This window comes from Panulirus ornatus, chromosome 19 (genome assembly GCF_036320965.1).
Source record: "Panulirus ornatus isolate Po-2019 chromosome 19, ASM3632096v1, whole genome shotgun sequence".
In the NCBI taxonomy this organism is placed as follows: domain Eukaryota; kingdom Metazoa; phylum Arthropoda; class Malacostraca; order Decapoda; family Palinuridae; genus Panulirus; species Panulirus ornatus.
In genome coordinates this window covers 60,787,923-60,806,732 of record NC_092242.1, presented here as the reverse complement: position 1 = coordinate 60,806,732, position 18,810 = coordinate 60,787,923, and the positions used below count along the sequence as shown (strand labels likewise).

General features: G+C 40.4%; 1 protein-coding gene across 2 annotated transcripts in view; it reads left to right on the top strand.

Annotated features, from left to right (window-relative positions):
• Positions 1-5,065: 5,065 nt before the first annotated feature.
• The window catches only part of Sbf (SET domain binding factor), a 209,704-nt gene continuing 195,959 nt past the window's right edge, over positions 5,066-18,810 (top strand). For both annotated transcript variants that reach the window (XM_071674009.1, XM_071674008.1), the window contains exons 1-3: positions 5,066-5,194; positions 11,221-11,306; positions 15,503-15,658. In XM_071674009.1, coding sequence (XP_071530110.1) covers positions 5,140-5,194; positions 11,221-11,306; positions 15,503-15,658 — 297 coding nt within the window. In that variant the 5' untranslated portion in view covers positions 5,066-5,139. The remainder of the gene's footprint in view (positions 5,195-11,220; positions 11,307-15,502; positions 15,659-18,810) is intronic.

Genomic DNA, 18,810 nt, shown 5'->3' with positions numbered 1-18,810 from the left:
TGGGCGAAACGTTGTGTACGTCGATCAGTAGCTTATGGAAACGTTTGGAGAAGTCTTCGTTCATCCTCCTGGAATAAGATGATCTTCGAAACATAAAGAAATTTTTTTCAGAAAACATCAGACACTAATTACAAATGAGGTATTGTAAGTATTGCCTGGGTGTTGTGAGGTGTGCCTGAGTGTTGTGTGTATTGTCTGGTGCTTGGGTACTGTGAGGTGTGCCAGGATGTTTTAAGTATTGCCTGAGTGTTGTGAGGTGTGCTTGGGTGTTGTGAGGTGTGCTTGGGATGGATGTGCCTGGAGGAGGCGTGGAGCTGTGCTTCTGTGTGGTATGGGGATGTGTCTGGGTGTTGCAGGGGTACGCCTAGGTGTGAGTGTGCCAGGGTGTGGCAAGGCGGGTGTGGGGTACTGTGGGGTGTGCCTGAGGTTGAGTGTGCCATGAGTTGGGTATCCCTAGGATTAGCAGGAGGGTGTGTCTGGGGTTAGGGGTGAAGGTGGGTGTACTTGGGAGTGGCAGGAGAGTGTGTCAGGGATTAGATGTGCCTGGATGTTGAAGTGGGTGTGTTTCTAGGGGATGGGTGTGCCTAGAGGAAGGTGTGGCGGGGAATGTGCTTAGGGTGGGTGTGACGGGGGATGGGTATGCACGAGTGTGGCGGAGGATTAATGTGCCTGGCTGTGGCAGAGAGTTGGTATAACCGGGGTATGGCGGGGATTAGGTGCGCCTAGGTGTGGTAATGGCGTGTGACTGTGTGGGTGTGGCACGGGGATGTGCCTGACTGTGGGATGTGTCTGGGTGTGGCAGAAGGTGTGCCTGGGTGTGGCACGGCAGCTCTGTTATTCCAATTACCTATTTGTGTGTAGCCTTTGCTGCTGATGATAGACAGAGAGAGAGAGAGAGAGAGAGAGAGAGACAGCGGCAAAGAAAAACAGACAGTACAAATAGGTATATCTTATGTAAATGAAAAAGTTTGACATGTAAATTCAAGCAGTTTTTTAAACATCACATTATATCATAATCCCATTGTAAGACATGTTATTTCTAACTCTTCATCGCAATCATTATCAAATGTTATTACACTTCATTACCCTCTTACTGTATCATAAACGAATGTAGATTCAAGGCGAACAGCAGCATTTTTTACCACCATTTGCCACTGAGAGTTGTCTGCTTTCTCTTACATCTTTACTGTATATCATATGGCAGACGACCTCTCGTACGACTTTAATTGGATCGCTGAAGATTATGACATAAAGCGGAACACATTGTTGTGGTTAATATGCGCGAAAGTGTACAGACACAGGCAGACCCTCCGTGGGAGTGCGTTTCGCCTACTACATACGTCAGAATGTGGCGTGACTGCTCGTGACTCCTCTTCATCTCTTTTCATGGTTGGTTCTCGCGAGGACCGCGTCATATGTTCAGTCGAGTGTTGCCACAACTGAGGCACGACTAAAGCGATCACACCAAACACTGCTTGAATTTCTACGACCCTTTTTCATGCAAAGTACAGCCACCTCCTCCCTCTTGCCAATGATATCTCGGTAAGATATAAGATACATCACAGGAGGCTGTAATGTGGGGGGACTGTATTGCCGCCTGCCGTTGGAATGCTGGTTTAATTAGTTACTTTACGAGCGCTGCTGATCCGGAATATATTAAGGAGCTCAGATAGAGTGTGGTAGAAGGAAAGCCTCGGGTTAGAGCTCCGCTCACAAAGCTCTTGTGTTATGTATGTCTAACTTCTCATTCGTAAGCTAAGGATGTCATTCTTGTACGCTAACCACGTTTTGGTAGCTGTCAAGTCCCAATGTCCTGAACCTACCTCAACTGCCTCCGTTATCACGAGTCTAAGCGCGTCCTGCGAGACGCGAGTGCCTATGTAATCAATTACCGTTTTGAACAACGGTCTTGCATTAGGCTTTGGGCTTGTCGCCGCCTTGGACAAAATAGATTACGGGAAAAAAATAAAGTTCAGGATGTATGCTAGATCTAATTTTACCAATATATCAAAGAATGTTTATAGTCCAGAGAAATCTACCTAAGAAGAAAAGTATTTCACTTTGGAATCTCAGTGAATACCTGACTCCTTTGTTTACCGGTGTGTGTGTGAGGCATTCAGACTCGCGTGATGTGGTAGTACGAAAGTGGTGTTCTCAAGAACGGGACAGCCAGGTTAAAGATAAAAATAAAAAGAAAATCCCTCAGTACCCATCCTCCACAAATAGTTCAACCGCGCCACCCGAAACTACGACTCACGTACTTGGTCACCCCACTCTTTCAAAAGTTAACGTGATAAAACCACAGCTAAGACAAAGCACTCAGATCAGTCACTGCTTTGCTGAGCGACTATAAACATTCAGCACTGAATAAGAACACAATATCGTACCACATCAATATGCTTAGCACTCGGTTCTTTGCAAGAGCACACGACCTCTCTCGCACAAACCACCACTCCGTACTCAGCAACCAACCTCCATAAACGAGAGATCACCCTCATTTCACACTTCAGCACTCTATACTTGCAGATCCTCCATCCCAGAGGCGTATTTTAGGGAGGGGAGACGGGGAGATAAGCCCCCTTGAATTGTACAATATACAATAAACTTACTAAAGCATAATGATCATATCATTGTCAATTCTTCTAACCCCTTTGATATCTCGATATATATATATATATATATATATATATATATATATATATATATATATATATATATATATATATATATATATATATATATTTATATATATATATATATATATAATATATATATATTATTTTGTTGAGTGTACCTAGTAAGTTGTATGGAAGAGTGGTGACTGAGTGGCAGTGAGTGAGGAGCTTTTATCAGGAGTGTAAGGCGTGAGACGGTGACTGGTTTCAGGTGAAGTTGGGTCCGCGGCAGAGGTGTTTGGTATAATCATAATGGTCTAAGTTTGTTTATGGATGGGGTGGTGAGGGAGGTAAATGCAAAGGTTTCGGAGAGAGGGGCGAGTATCCAGTCTCTTGGGGGATGGGTGACCTGGGAGGGGAGTTAGTTGTTGATTGCTGATGACACAGCACTGGTGACAGATTCGGGGGTAAAACTGCAGAAGCTGGTGTCTGAGTTTGTGAGTGCGTGAAAGGAGAAAGTTGATCGTAAATGTGAATTGAAGCAAAATCATTAGTTTTAGCAGTGCAAAGAGACAGGTTTGTTGGAGCTGAGTTTGAATGGAGAAAATCTGGAGTAAGTAGCGTGTTCTAAATACTTGAGAGTGGCCAAAGCAGCAACTGGAACCATGGAAGCGTAAGTGAAGAGTCATAGGGTATGTGATGGGGTGAAGGTTTTGGGAGCACTGAAGAATGTGTGGAAAGAGAGAGTACTAACTGCAAGGGCTAAAATAGATATGTTCAAAATATAGTACAAATGAAACAGATACCCACTGTTACGTTCCATCTTTCTTCAAGTCTTATTTATTCACTGATAAATTCAGATGTATATTCTAAGGAATTCTCAGCTGTAGGGTAAAAGTTCAAAAAGGGCCCCTATATCTTATTTCTTCCATATTGCCCGATTTGGCATTGGTCACTGGCGCAAATGAGCAGATCTTTCTTTCAGTGCTAGAGCAAGAAATAGAATTCACTGGGGTAAATGCCTCGCCGCTTAGAATGTTAAAAGATTCCCTAAATAAACAGAGGGTACACGGCCGTCCTGTACGCTTTCACCCTTGATTCCGGTGGGGGCGGGATCCATGCATGTCTTCCTGGAAAATGTTGCATTGACTCTCAAACAAGTGTATCATGACAACTGAGAGTTTCCGCAAGTATTCATCTTATAGTATGATGGCACAAGGGTGATATGAAATGAGTAACGAGGTTTAAACCTGAGGATGTCGCTTGTGATCATTTAAGCATGGCGCGCTCAACTCTGGCGTTCGAAGCGCTAATCTTATTTGAGCTAGTCGTCTGGGGCGAACTTGCATACAACTTGTGATCCGTAAAAGTAAGCTATCGTACATCCATTAAAAAACTATAAACGAATCTTATTTTATACTAAGAAGAGAAAGGTGTCAATGAACTATAGATAGCCATTGAATACAGGGAAGTCAATGTTATATAGTTCAGACAAGGTAAAGTGAGTCACTGCGCAGACTGCTGCTGTACTTATGGAAACATTCTCGCATTAGTGAAGGTAATGCAATGTATCTCTCTGCCTGAAATAATGATTTGATACTAATTATCTATTAAGGAGCGGCAGCTCTGGATATCCTTAACGTCTAGCATTATGGGAGGTCGATTACTGAAATAATCATATATATATATATATATATATATATATATATATATATATATATATATATATATATATATATATGAGAGAGAGAGAGAGAGAGAGAGAGAGGAATATATCGCTGTAATTAGAATAAGATACTGGAAAGCGAAGGCATGGAACGAGAGGCACTTTTCAATTAAATATGATCAATCATATGCCACTCTTTTGGGATATTTGAAATATCGTTCGTGTGTATTTGGCCTAAGGCTTAATAAAATTCGCAATGATTGTGCTATCTTCGCATTCTCTGTAGAGGATAACCATCTTATCATTTAGCATAATGGATTCTTTAGTGTGCTAAACTACTTCAAGTCAAGTTTACATAGCAATTATTTTCTTTATCATTTCCTTTTAAGAGTATAAACTTCTAGACTATGTTAATGCCATGCTGATGCATGTTTTATGAAATAGATTTTGAACAAAATGTATACTTTTACAGACACTGTTTATGTACTAATCATGTTTGTAAACATAATGACGATTAATGAAAATCTATAAGGCCAAATATGAGCGATTTCTGGGGATAATGGGAGATTCTATAGAATAAGGCATGTTTCATAGTCTTCATCTGACTCTTGTTTAGCACATTATATTTCACATACGACTAATCTAATAAATTTGACTGCCATCATAAATGAACAACTAATTAAGAGGAAAAACTCCAAGCTGTTGGAGATTTCAGGGCAGAGTAGGGTCCCTTGGGAAGGGTTTTGAGGCGCGGGACGACCTCTGGCAACTCAGTTGGCTTTAACATGGCTGTGTGAGGTGAATGATGGTCGTGCACACGGATATATTGGTGATTTACCCACTCAGGGAAGGCTAATAATGTCGAGACTCGCGGATTATTTTGCCATCGTTGGATACGATCACATGAAAGACCGTAAGATTGGTTCTTTAGTTGTTAGAAGGTTTATTATGATTGGAGTGGGAGGGCTGGGTGGCGGCTGGTCAGGGTCTAGGAGTGGGAGGTAGGAGGTGCTGAACCTGTCATCTGGGTCCCACTGGGTCATCCCTACCTCCCACTTCACCCTAATTGCCACGCCCACTATTCTATGAGAAAGAGGAAGACAGTAATTCTTATAAGGGTTGTTGCAAGGGAATAACTGCTGTGGGAACAGGTTTATGATGCTTGAGGTGGTCATGGTCACATATCCTCACAACGTAACTCGGGCATCTACCTGTTGGACTCATACCTCCTAATTCTCTTCTTTTTACTATACCTTTACGAACGTTATCCTTTTGTTTATTGTAAAGTGATCACTTCAAAAGTTGTTACTGATTTTACTTTTGAATTTATATACCTATCCTTACATTACAACCAATGAGCAGAATTCTAGACTTTTTTTTCCTCTTGTATGTTAGTTATAATTGTGATGGTTTGGGATCTGCCATTGGAAATTCTCAATAACAACCAACAGAAGGGACACCAGCGACTTAATGTTTACACCAAATGACACTGGATATCCTGCTGTCATTTCAGTGCAGTGCTGAAAAGATTATTGAATGGCAATCTATAGATGTTGATTGTAGAGTTGAATGTTGATTTTAGAGGTTAAATAGCCTCATTAAGCTCTCAAAAATATTTAGAGTGGAAGAATTTATCTAAGACATGTGGATAAGATAGCTTTATTGTAAAGCAGTGAAGCTAGGTGATTGCAATGAAAGGTTCATAAGATTGTGTGGTAAGAATCCAGTTTAACTCTACATTAGCGTTAGGTTTGGATACTCTGATTTTTCAGCAATGTTAGTGTCTGGAGAATTCAGTAACAGTTGCAGAGCATGAATTTAAGCATTATGTATTATGAACAATGCTGAATAAGTTTATACTAGTTAAGGGTATGTATGTCAAGGGGTAATTTTTCAGTTTATGGATGCACATGGATTAATTAATATATTGTAACAAAAGTGTTACCTGTAATTCATTACTTTGTTTAGAGTTGATATAAATTGTGGAAGTTTAGGTGAATGGAAGACTGCCATTGACATAAGGAAATAAAATGGAAGAGTACAAGAGGAAGAGAAATGGTACAAGAACGTTTAGATTGGTATATGCGAGGGTGGCATGTTAGGACAAGGATACGTGGAAACTTTTTTGTTGTGGCAACCATCTTGACGAGAGGGAGCAGATGTCAGAGATATAGGTAGATTTAAGGTGTAACACCTTCCATCATTTTGAATTCTCTGAAGTTGGGCAGGGCATTGAATTAGAGGGAACTTTGGTATTATCAACATTTCTGACATCCTTAATTTTAGGTTTGGTTTGGTTGAAATTGTTTTTGATGTCTCTTGAACAATTCTGACCATTTCTATTGCAGATCACTACTTTGTGTGATTTCATCCCACCTAAAACCCCAGTTCCCTGTCGTATGTCCAGTTTTATCAGAATTTGTTAGGTAAAAGCACTGTATTTCACCAGTTGAAAGTGTAGCAAATGCATTGACAAGACTTTTGTCAAAATATAACTTTTAAGAAATGAACTGGAGGGATGCCTACAGCTTCCTGACTTCATTTTCTAATGGCCTCTAACAAAGCATGAGTTTATTATATAAGTGACCAGCCTGTAGACAGCTGACATCAAACATTTACCTGGTGCTTGGTATCATTCTGCAGAACTTTATTTGTCGAAATGCAAACTGAATAAAGATGTGATACAACACAAAAACCTGCCTACGTGATCTGAATATGCCTGATTTCCTCTACTGTTGACGCATTCCACAGAATGCTGCCATGCATTGTAACGTTTGGATCTGACTGAATCCAACTTCAGTGAAAATTTTGGGTGAATGCAGATGTATATTAAGATATAGGAATTGAAATAATGCTTATGAGATTTGTCCCACATAGGGTCAGATTTCTATGTCTCTATAGTATAGATGTCTAAACCTGAGGTTTACCTTCTGACCAAATAATCCATAGTGTAGTTAAGTGGTGTACGTGTTTTGATAACAATAGTATTTACCAATAATTGAACCCCCAGGACACCTGCAGTGTTGAAATAGTCAGGTTATTTTTATGATTTCAAGTATATATTTATATTTATCATACTTAACAGCTGTTTCCCGCATCAGTGAGGTAGCACAAGGAAACAGACAGTGAATGGCCTAACCACTCATGTACACATATATATACATGAATGCCCTTTTTTTTTCATACTATTCGCCATTTCCCGCATTATCACATATACATGCATATACATATCAACATATCCATACACAGACATAAACATATACACATGTATATATTCATACTTGCTACCTTCATCCATTCCTGTCACTACCCTGCCACACAGGAAATAGCCCTACCCCCCCACCCACCCACACACAGCCAGGTAGTGCCAGGAAAAGACAAAAAAGGGCCACATTTGCTCACACTCGATCTCTCGCTGTCATCTGTAATGCACCGAAACCACAGCTCCCTTTCTACATCCAGGCCCCACAAACCTTTCCATGGTTTACCCCAGACACTTCACATGCCCTGGTTCAGTCCATCGACAGCACGTCGACCCCAGTATACCGCATTGTTCCAATTCACTATATTCCTTGCACGCCTTTCACCCTCATGTATGTTCAGGCCCCAATCGCTCAAAATCTTTTTCACTCCATCCTTCCACCTCCAATTTGGTCTCCTGCTTCTCCTTGTTCCCTCCAACTCTGATACATATATCCTCTTTGTCAGTCTCTCCTCGCTCATTCTCTCCATGTGTCCAAACCATTTCAACACACCATCTTCTGCTCTCTCAACCATGTTCATTTTATTACCACACATCTCTCTTACCCTTTCATTACTTAATCAATCAAACCACCTCGCACCACATATTGTCCTCAAACATTTCATTTCCAACACAACCGTATAACATTGTTGGAACCAGTATTCCTTCAAGCATACCCCTTTTTGCTCTCCAAGATAATGTTCTTGTCTTCCACACCTTCAACGCTCCCAGAACCTTCGCCCCCTCCTCCAACCTGTGACTCACTTCCGCTTCCATGGTTCCATCCGCTGTTAAGCCCATTCCCAGATATCTAAAACTCTTAACTTCCTCCAGTTTTCCTCCATGCAATATTTTTATGATATCTTACTCGTACAGATTTTCCTTATACCTCATAACTCTTCTATTAATAAGTTATTTGATTTTAAATGATTGGTTGAAGGAGTGAATGAGGAATATCTCATATGCTTACATCACTATTTACGGTGGCAACAGTGATTCTTTAAGAATAGAAAATTGTATATAATTGTTGACTGAAAACTTACCCATCAGGGAAGTTGCAAGGGTAATTGATTTAAAAGTAGATGCTCCTGTAGAAGATCACCAGAACTTATGAAAACCTCCCTAGCAGCCAAGATTTATATTAGTGGTTAATATTTGTTTCCAGATATTCCAGCCACAGCTGCAATTGAATATTCTATAAATGCCACTAAATGCCAACAGATGGATGTAGACCAAGCAGCCATGTGATCAGCAACAGCTGACCAATTTAAAGTTGGTATCCCAGGTATTTTTACTATACCAAACATTTAAGTTGCTAGGTAAGGTTTTCATGGGTTCTAGTGACGTATATTTGTTTTACTTGCTAGTACTTTTAAATAACTTTTTTTACATGTTATATATGTCAATTTGCATCAGCACCAGGAAGACAAAGAAATGGGCTCATTTCCTTATTCACTTTCTAACTGTCATATATAATGCACTGAAACCAGACCCCTCTCTCAATAATCAGGCTTCATAGACCTTTCATGGTATCCCCCATCTACTTCAATTGCCCTGGTTCAACACATTTTCCCATAGAAATCACATTGCTCCAATTCACTCTATCCTTTGCATACCTTGCCTCCATCTGCATATTCTGGTCATGAGCATTCAAAACTTCTTTCACTCTGTCCCCCACCACCTTGGTTTCCTCCTTTAACATGTTCCATCCATTTACATGTATACCCTCATAGTAATCCTCTCCTCACTCATCCTCTCCATTTGTCCAAAGCATATCGGCATACCTTCTTCAGCTCTCTCATACATACTCCTCTTGCTACCTTATCACTCTTACCCAATCATTTCTTATAGAATTGACCCCCTTTTCACCACATATTGTCCCCAGACATATCATTTCCAACTCATTCACCATATCCTTTGCATTTTTGTGTGAAGCTTGCCTTTAATCTATACAGCACCAATAGGACCACTATAACCATTGTTGCCATCAAAGAATGTGACTTCTCTTTCCATATATTCCTCATTAAGTCGAAGCCTTTCCCCTCATCACCCAACCTAGGCTCACGTCAGTTCCCATAGATCTATGCACTACCTTATCACTCCCAGGTACCTGAAACACACCACATCTTTCAAGTTCACTCCAATCAAATTCACATGCCATATAACTTTTCATTGCTAAACCTAATAACCTTGCGTTTATTAGATTTATTCTCAGCTTCCTCCTTTCACTTACTCTCCCAGACTAAGATAACAGCTTCTGCCTTTTCTCACTTGAATCTGCCACCAGTACCATATCAATTGAAAACAATCAACTGACTCATCTTGATGGCCCCCAACCCCAACCCCCTCAGCAGACTGCATACCTGCTTCTCTTTCCAAGACCCTTGCATTCACCTCCCTCACCAACTCATCCATAAACAGATTGAACATCCTTGGTGACATCACACACCCTTGCCACACACCCACCTTCACCTAAAACCACTAACCTTCCTTTCTACCTACTCACATACATCAGAATTCCTCACTCCTTCTTATAGCATTGGATAAAGTGATCATGTAATGCTTGAATAAGACTGTGTGGTAAATGAGGACATAAAAAGAGCAGAAGTAGAACAATACCAATTACCAGGAAATTAAAAGACCAATGTACTGGGTAATCTCTGCTACTTCTGACATAACCATAAACTCCTTAAGGTTTTATTTGCTGTTTCTAGCAATATACACTTTGTACTTATGTTTACTATGACGTATAAGTCTCCTAGTGTCTCTCAGCAGATTTAATTGACTTGTTCTATCATGTTGGTAATCAGTCTTTGAGATTCTTACGTGGAACTTTCTTTATTATTGGACATTTCTTCATACTGTTATTTCACCAATTTAGCTTTACTCTGGAAAAAAGACCATCTGCTGTGCATTTGCACTTATGTGATTTTAAGATTACATTATTTATGTGTGCTTTTTATTTTAATGAATGCTAAATTCATTATTTTTTATCTACTTTTGATTTTTTTTTTTTTTTTTTTTTGCTGTCTCCCGCGTTTGCAAGGTAGCGCAAGGAAACAGACGAAAGAAATGGCCCAACCCACCCCCATACACATGTATATACATACATCCACACACACAAATATACATACCTACACAGCTTTCCATGGTTTACCCCAGACGCTTCACATGCCTTGATTCAATCCACTGACAGCACGTCAACCCTGGTATACCACATCGCTCCAATTCACTCTATTCCTTGCCCTCCTTTCACCTTCCTGCATGTTCAGGCCCCGATCACACAAAATCTTTTTCACTCCATCTTTCCACCCCCAATTTGGTCTCCCTCTTCTCCTCGTTCCCTCCACCTCCGACACATATATCCTCTTGGTCAATCTTTCCTCACTCATTCTCTCCATGTGCCCAAACCATTTCAAAACACCCTCTTCTGCTCTCTCAACCACGCTCTTTTTATTTCCACACATCACTCTTACCCTTACGTTACTTACTCGATCAGACCACCTCACACCACACATTGTCCTCAAACATCTCATTTCCAGCACATCCATCCTCCTGCGCACAACTCTATCCATAGCCCACGCCTCGCAACCATACAACATTGTTGGAACCACTATTCCTTCAAACATACCCATTTTTGCTTTCCGAGATAATGTTCTTTTGATTTTAAAAGTTACTAATTTCATGATTTTTGACAGGTAATGGGATTGGCTGTGGCAAAATTGTCCAACGATTCCCTGAGCGGGACTGGCCAGACACTCCATTTATTGAGGGCCTGGAGCTGGTAGGTTTTCCAGGAAAAATAGATCTGAATCTTTTCTTTCACTTTTGACACAAGCAAAGATGGTTAATGATAGATATCCATATATTCATTACTTCTCATGCTGCCTTTCATTGCATATTTGGTTCTGGAATAGAGAAGTTCAATATGAACATCTTAAATATTGGAACTTTCAACATTGGTAGCAATGCAATCAATATGAGCTGTAGAAGAATGTTAGAAATAGTAGGTTACACTGTACAATGCATCAAAATATGCATTACTTTCAAAAAAGAAACAACAGAATTCAGATTATTTTGTAAACCAACTGGCCTTTGTCATAGACAGACCCCTCTGCTATGGAGATAATAAGATTATTGCTGTCTATCCTATAGATGATTTTATGGTCACTGACATTATTTGTTTCCATTACTTTCTCTTCTGTTTTTTGTGCCTCTGTATTCTCTTTCCAGTACCTTTTCAAGTAGTCTTTATTGTATATATTTATTCTGTTTTAGTTTTAAAGTAAATAGTGGCTACTTTGATTTGAGCCAGTCCAGCATGTAAAACTCTGTAGCATATGGTTTCAGCATTGCTATTTAGTATTTGATATACTTCAGGGATGAGGTACAGGGATGTAGATTGGGAATGGGAGTTCCCTTTATTGTAAATCTGTGGAACCATGTTACAAGAGGTTTTTGTAAGGTTAACACAAAAGTAGTTTGTGAAAGGAAGCCAGTAGAAGGAAGAATAGAGTAGAGGAATATTTGCAGAATTGGGTTTCCCAGAAATTAAAGGTGGAATAGGAAAAGGTTTTGCATAGCAGGTAAATTGCCTCAAGTTCATGAAGTTATGGTGCTTTGTATGCAAAACCTTTTTAATATATTACCTTTAATTCTTCTATCCCAGCTGGCCATTTATTCAAACTCTGGAAACTTCTTCCCGAATTATCATGCAGTACATTATATTCAGTTTTTCCTACTCCCGTATTTAATGATGGCTGTTTATATCACTTTTACAGAATCAGCCTTTGTGATTATATTATCTGATCCAATAATATTCTTAACTTCCAATTCTCTTTGTTTATTTTTAATCTTAATCCAACTCATTCCCTTGTAAGTACATCTTCTCAGAATACCACCAGCTCATGCATTGAGCATTCTCATTATATTTTTTATTCTAGATCGTCATTTCTTGCATAAGTGAGGTGATGCCAGGAACAGATGTAAAAAGACAGCATCCACTCACTTTCATTCTCTAGCTGTCATATGTAATGCACCGAAACCACAGCTCTCTATCCAAAACCAGAGACCTTTCCATGGTTTACCCCAGATGTTGCACATGCCATAGTTCGGTCCATTGACAGCACATCGACCCTTGCACACTGCTATGTTCCAATTCACTCTGTCCTATGCATGCCTTTTGCCTTTCTGCATGTTCAGACCCCAGTCACTCAGGATGTCTTTCATTCCATCCTTCCACCTCCAATTTGATGTCCCCCCTCTTATTCCTTCCACTTCTGACACATATAATATCCTCTTTGTCTTCCTTTCCTAACTCATTCTCTCCATTTCAGTACACCCTCTTCAGCTCTTTCAACCACACTTTTTATTGCCTCATCGCTCTCTTACCCTTTCATTATTTACTCGATCAAACCAGTTCACACACCACATATTGCCCTCAAACATTTAATTTTCTACATATCCAGCCTCCTCCACACCCCTTGCCTCGCATCCATATAGTATTGTTGGGACTACAGTACCTTCAGATATACCCATTTTTGCCTCCAAGACAATAACCTCTCTTTCCACACATTCTTCAGCACACTCAGAACTTTGCCCCCATGGTTCCATTAGCTGCCATGTCCACTCCAATTTTTCTCCATTTAAACTTACACCTCAGCTAACCTGACCCTCAACCCTGCTGAATCTAATACCCTTGCTTTTATTAATTTTTTTTTTTTTTTTTTTTTTTGCTTTGTCGCTGTCTCCCGCATTTGTGAGGTAGCGCAAGGAAACAGACGAAAGAAATGGCCCAACCCACCCCCATACATATGTATATACATACGTCCACACACGCAAATATACATACCTACACAGCTTCCATGGTTTACCCCAGACGCTTCACATGCCTTGATTCAATCCACTGACAGCACGTCAACCCCGGTATACCACATCGATCCAATTCACTCTATTCCTTGCCCTCCTTTCACCCTCCTGCATGTTCAGGCCCCGATCACACAAAATCTTTTTCACTCCATCTTTCCACTTCCAATTTGGTCTCCCACTTCTCCTCGTTCCCTCCACCTCTGACACATATATCCTCTTGGTCAATCTTTCCTCACTCATTCTCTCCATGTGCCCAAACCATTTCAAAACACCCTCTTCTGCTCTCTCAACCACACTCTTTTTATTTACCCTTATGTTACTTACTCGATCAAACCACCTCACACCACACATTTTCCTCAAACATCTCATTTCCAGCACATCCATCCTCCTGTGCACAACTCTATCCATAGCCCACGCCTCGCAAAAATACAACATTGTTGGAACCACTATTCCTTCAAACATACCCATTTTTGCTTTCCGAGATAATGTTCTCAACTTCCACACATTCTTCAAGGCTCCCAGGATTTTCGCCCCCTCCCCCACCCTATGATCCACTTCCGCTTCCATGGTTCCATCCGCTGCCAGATCCACTCCCAGATATCTAAAACACTTTACTTCCTCCAGTTTTTCACCATTCAAACTTACCTCCCAATTGACTTGACCCTCAACCCTACTGTACCTAATAACCTTGCTCTTATTCACATTTACTATTAACTTTCTTCTTTCACACACTTTACCAAACTCAGTCACCAGCTTCTGCAGTTTCTCACATGAATCAGCCACCAGCACTGTATCATCAGCAAACAACAACTGACTCGCTTCCCAAGCTCTCTCATCCCCAACAGACTTCATACTTGCCCCTCTTTCCAAAACTCTTGCATTCACCTCCCTAACAACCCCATCCATAAACAAATTACACAACCATGGAGACATCACACACCCCTGCCGCAAACCTACATTCACTGAGAACCAATCACTTTCCTCTCTTCCTACACGTACACATGCCTTACATCCTCGATAAAAACTTTTCACTGCTTCTAACAACTTGCCTCCCACACCATATATTCTTAATACCTTCCACAGAGCATCTCTATCAACTCTATCATATGCCTTCTCCAGATCCATAAATGCTACATACAAATCCATTTGCTTTTCTAAGTATTTCTCACATACATTCTTCAAAGCAAACACCTGATCCACACATCCTCTACCACTTCTGAAACCACACTGCTCTTCCCAGTCTGATGCTCTGTACATGCCTTCACCCTCTCAATCAATACCCTCCCATATAATTTACCAGGAATACTCAACAAACTTATACCTCTGTAATTTGAGCACTCACTTTTATTCATATTTACTGTAAACTTCCTCCCCTCACACTCTCTTTCAAACTCAGTCACCAACTTATATAGTTCTCACTCGAATCTGCCACCAGTGCTGTATCATCAGGAAACAGCTGACTTACTTTCCAAGCTCTTATATCTCAACAGGCTGCATGCTCACCCCTCTTTCCAATTTTGTCACATTTACCTCCTTTACCATCCCATTCATTAGTAAATTAAACAACCATTGTGACATCATGTACCCCTGCCTCAGACCAACATTTACTTAGAACCATTCATTCTCCTCTCTTCCTACTTATACACATGCCATACACCCTCATTAAAGACTTCTCACTGCTTCTTGTAGCTATCCTCCCACACTGTATATTTTTAAGACTTTCAGCTAAGTATTCCCAGTCACCAGTCCTTTTTCAGCACACACCTCCATAAGCTGTTCACCATTTCCACTTATAATGCTGAATATCCCATACTCCCCAATTATACCTTCAACTGCCACATTATTCACCTTCTCATTCAAATCACCTATCACTATTACCAGGTCAACTCCAGTCTAAACCATAAATAGTTAGAGAAGCCACATCTGGATTAAATGCTATTCTTTACATTTGAGATAAGATTCATGATAATTTCAACACATATTTGAAAAGAATGAAACTCAAAAATTGCTGTTTTATTTTGATTATTGTTAATGGTGAAAGATTTAGAGTCTTATCTAGAAAATAAAGTACCATTGATTTGTCATAGAGTGACTTGAAATCTCTTCTCACAGTTCTGTCAACCACAAGGATGGGCCTTGTCAACTGATCGTCAGGAGCCCAAGTTTTTTGTCTCAGTGTTAACAGACATAGATGCTAATCGCCACTACTGTGCTGTTCTGTCTTTTAATGAAGCTGTCTCCATCACCCCTTGTAAACCCACTGATGAGGTAAGTATTCTGGTTTGTTTGTTTTGGTTTTAGGAAAGAAGCAGACAATACATCCGTGTAGAAAATCGATAGCAGCTTCACTTTCACAGAGTTCTTATCAATTCCTTGTTGAATAATTTAAAAGTGATATTCTGCATACTATTTCTTATTTTTCTTTATCTTTACTGCATCTTACCAGTAGATAGAAATATGAGTCATTTTGTGGAGCAGTATGACTTTATTGTATGATTTTTAAATGTTTGCTTTTGATGAAAACTGCTTTCAGAAATTTCAGCTCATTCTTCGTCACTGGATTTTCCTGCGATGAGCATTGTGCGCTAGCCATGCCTTTTGACAAAATGGTTGGAGCAATAGACAGAAGTAGTAGGTGGGAATATTTAGGCAGGAGCTTTTTTTTTAGATATAAACATTAGGTAGGAAATGTAGGCAGGAGCATTAGGTAGAAGTAGTCAATAGGAACGGGATCCTCTGCAAACACTGGTAGAGTTGCCCTTTGCCGGTGGCCTATTAATGATGAGGCAATAAAGGCTGAGAAATGGCATTGGAGTTCACTAGTTAAAGAGCCTCTATTGCCTCAGTCACCCACTTGAGGGAGTTCCATCTGTGGACAGATGTCAGAGATATATATAGATGGATAGAATATATATAGATGGAGAGAATGAGTGAGGAAAGATTGACAAAGAGGATATATGTGTCAAAGGTGGAGGGAATGAGAAGTGGGAGACCAAACTGGAGGTGGAAGGATGGAGTGAAAAAGATTTTGAGCGATCTGGGCCTGAACATGCAGGAGTGTGAAAGGTGTGCAAGGAATAGAGTGTACAGGGGTCGACGTGCTGTCAATGGAATGTACCAGGGCATGTGAAGCGTCTGGGGTAAACCATGGAAAGTTTAGTGGGGCCTAGATGTGGAAAAGGAGCTGTCGTTTTGGTGCATTACACATGACAGCTAGAGACTAAGTGTGAACGAATGTGGCCTTTGTTGTCTTTTCCTAGCACTTCCTCGCATGTGTGCGGGGGGAGGGGGATGCCATTTCATGTGTGGCAGGATGGAGACAAGAATGAACGAGGGCAGCAAGTATGAATATGTACATGTATATATATGTATATGTCTGTGTATGTACATGTTGAAATGTTTAGGTATTTATGTGTGCGTATGTGGGCATGTATGTATATACATGTGTATTGTGTTTGGGTTGGACCATTCTTTCATCTGCTTCCTTGCATTACCTCGCTAACACGGGAGACAGTGACAAAGTATCATAGAATATAATTCCCATATATTACTGTTATGGTGGTAATGATGATCATTTGGAGAAGGCTCAGATTTGGGTTTCTGAGTGTTTGTGGATGTAACCAAGATGAGAAGAAAGGAGATAGTATGTTTGAGGATAGAAACCTCGATGTTGTTGTTGACTTGAGTGAAATGAAGCCCATGGGTGAAGAGGAAGAATGGCTTGGAAACATCTTGGGAGTAAAGTCAGGGTTGGTTAGAGAACAAGAGCTAAGGAAGGAGAAGCACTACTGAAGCAGAAGTTGTGGAAGTGTGCGATGGAGTGTAATGAAGTAAATTCTAAATTGATGTGAGTAAAACTGAAAGTGGATATTGAGGGATGTGTGATCATTAGTCATGTGAGGCAAGTGTTTTGGGAGCAGCTGAGTGAATATGTCAGCAGTTTTGGTGCATGAGACCAGGTATTAGTGATGGGTGATTTAAATGCAAAGGTAAGTAATGTGGCTGTTGAGGGTATAATTGGTGTGCATTGGGTTTTCAGTGTTATAAATGGAAATGGTGAAGAGCTTGTGGATTTGTGTGCTAAAAAAAGATTGGTGATTGGGAATACTTGGTTTAAAAAGAGAGATATACATAATTATACTTATGTGATTAGAAGAGATGGTCATGCTATCTCACTTACATAGGAAACTGTGATCAAGTACAAGTATAATATTTCTTTATCCTCCCAACATCCATATGCAGTGTCTGCATATACCTGTAGTTTGTACACTCACCTCTGTCCCTCTAGCCTTTATACAGTGAAATTATACATGCATTCTTCCAGTCCTCTGGTACTCCCCAATCTGATGCTCTGTACATGCCTTCACCCTCTCAATCACTACTCTCCCCCAATACACCGTACCAAGTACATTGAACAAGCATATACCTCTGTAGTTGGAACACTCACCTCTATCCCCCTTGCCTTTGTATAGTGAAACTATACTTGCATTCTTCCAATCCTCTGGTACCTCACCATGATTCATACATTCACTGAAAATCCTAACCAATCAACAACACAGTTCCCCCCTTTCTTAAGAAACTTAATTGCAATACCGTCCAATCCAGCTACCTCTCCACATATCATCTTATATAAGGCTTTTACCACCTCTTCTCTCATCCCCAAACTACTCTTAGTGACTCTTACTTTGCATACCATCCTGACCTAAACTCCCGACCGCTGCCACTGTATCATCATATGCACTCGCTTCATCTCCTCACTTCATCACCACCAGTTACCACATTCTTCTGTGCCCTCTTCAATGATGTTCCCATTTGCACACTGTTTACCTCTTCCAAAACATTCTGTACTTCCTAAAGTTTTCTGATTCTTGCTCACCCCAACTCTCATTTCCCTTCTTTTCCAAACCCTACATCTTCCTTTTGACCTATTTCCTTCTCTTGTATCTCTCCCAAGCATTTGCACTCCTTACCTGTAAGTACAGCCCTTAAAACTTCTTTCTGTTAATAGCAGCTTTACTTCTTATCCCACCACTAATCCCCCTTTTAAATGTGCCCACTCCCACCTTCAGCCACATGACTATCTTGCACATAGTAGCACTGCATATCTAAATATCCTCCATTCTTTGCCCACTCTCCTAGCTTCATTTATTGTCACCTTTTACCATTTTACACTCAATCTCTCCTAGTATATCTTCACACAAGAGTCTTTTCCAAGCTCACTTACTCTCACCACTCTCTTCTCACCCATAATGTTTCCCCTTTTTTGATAACCTCTACAAATCTTTATGCTCACCTCCACAAGGCAATGTTAAGACATTCCACCAGCTACCCCTCAGCACATTCACATCAAGTCCATCTTGTACATGCCTATCAATTAGTATGTCATCCAATAATATTAGCCAGCCGACCATCTTTCCTGC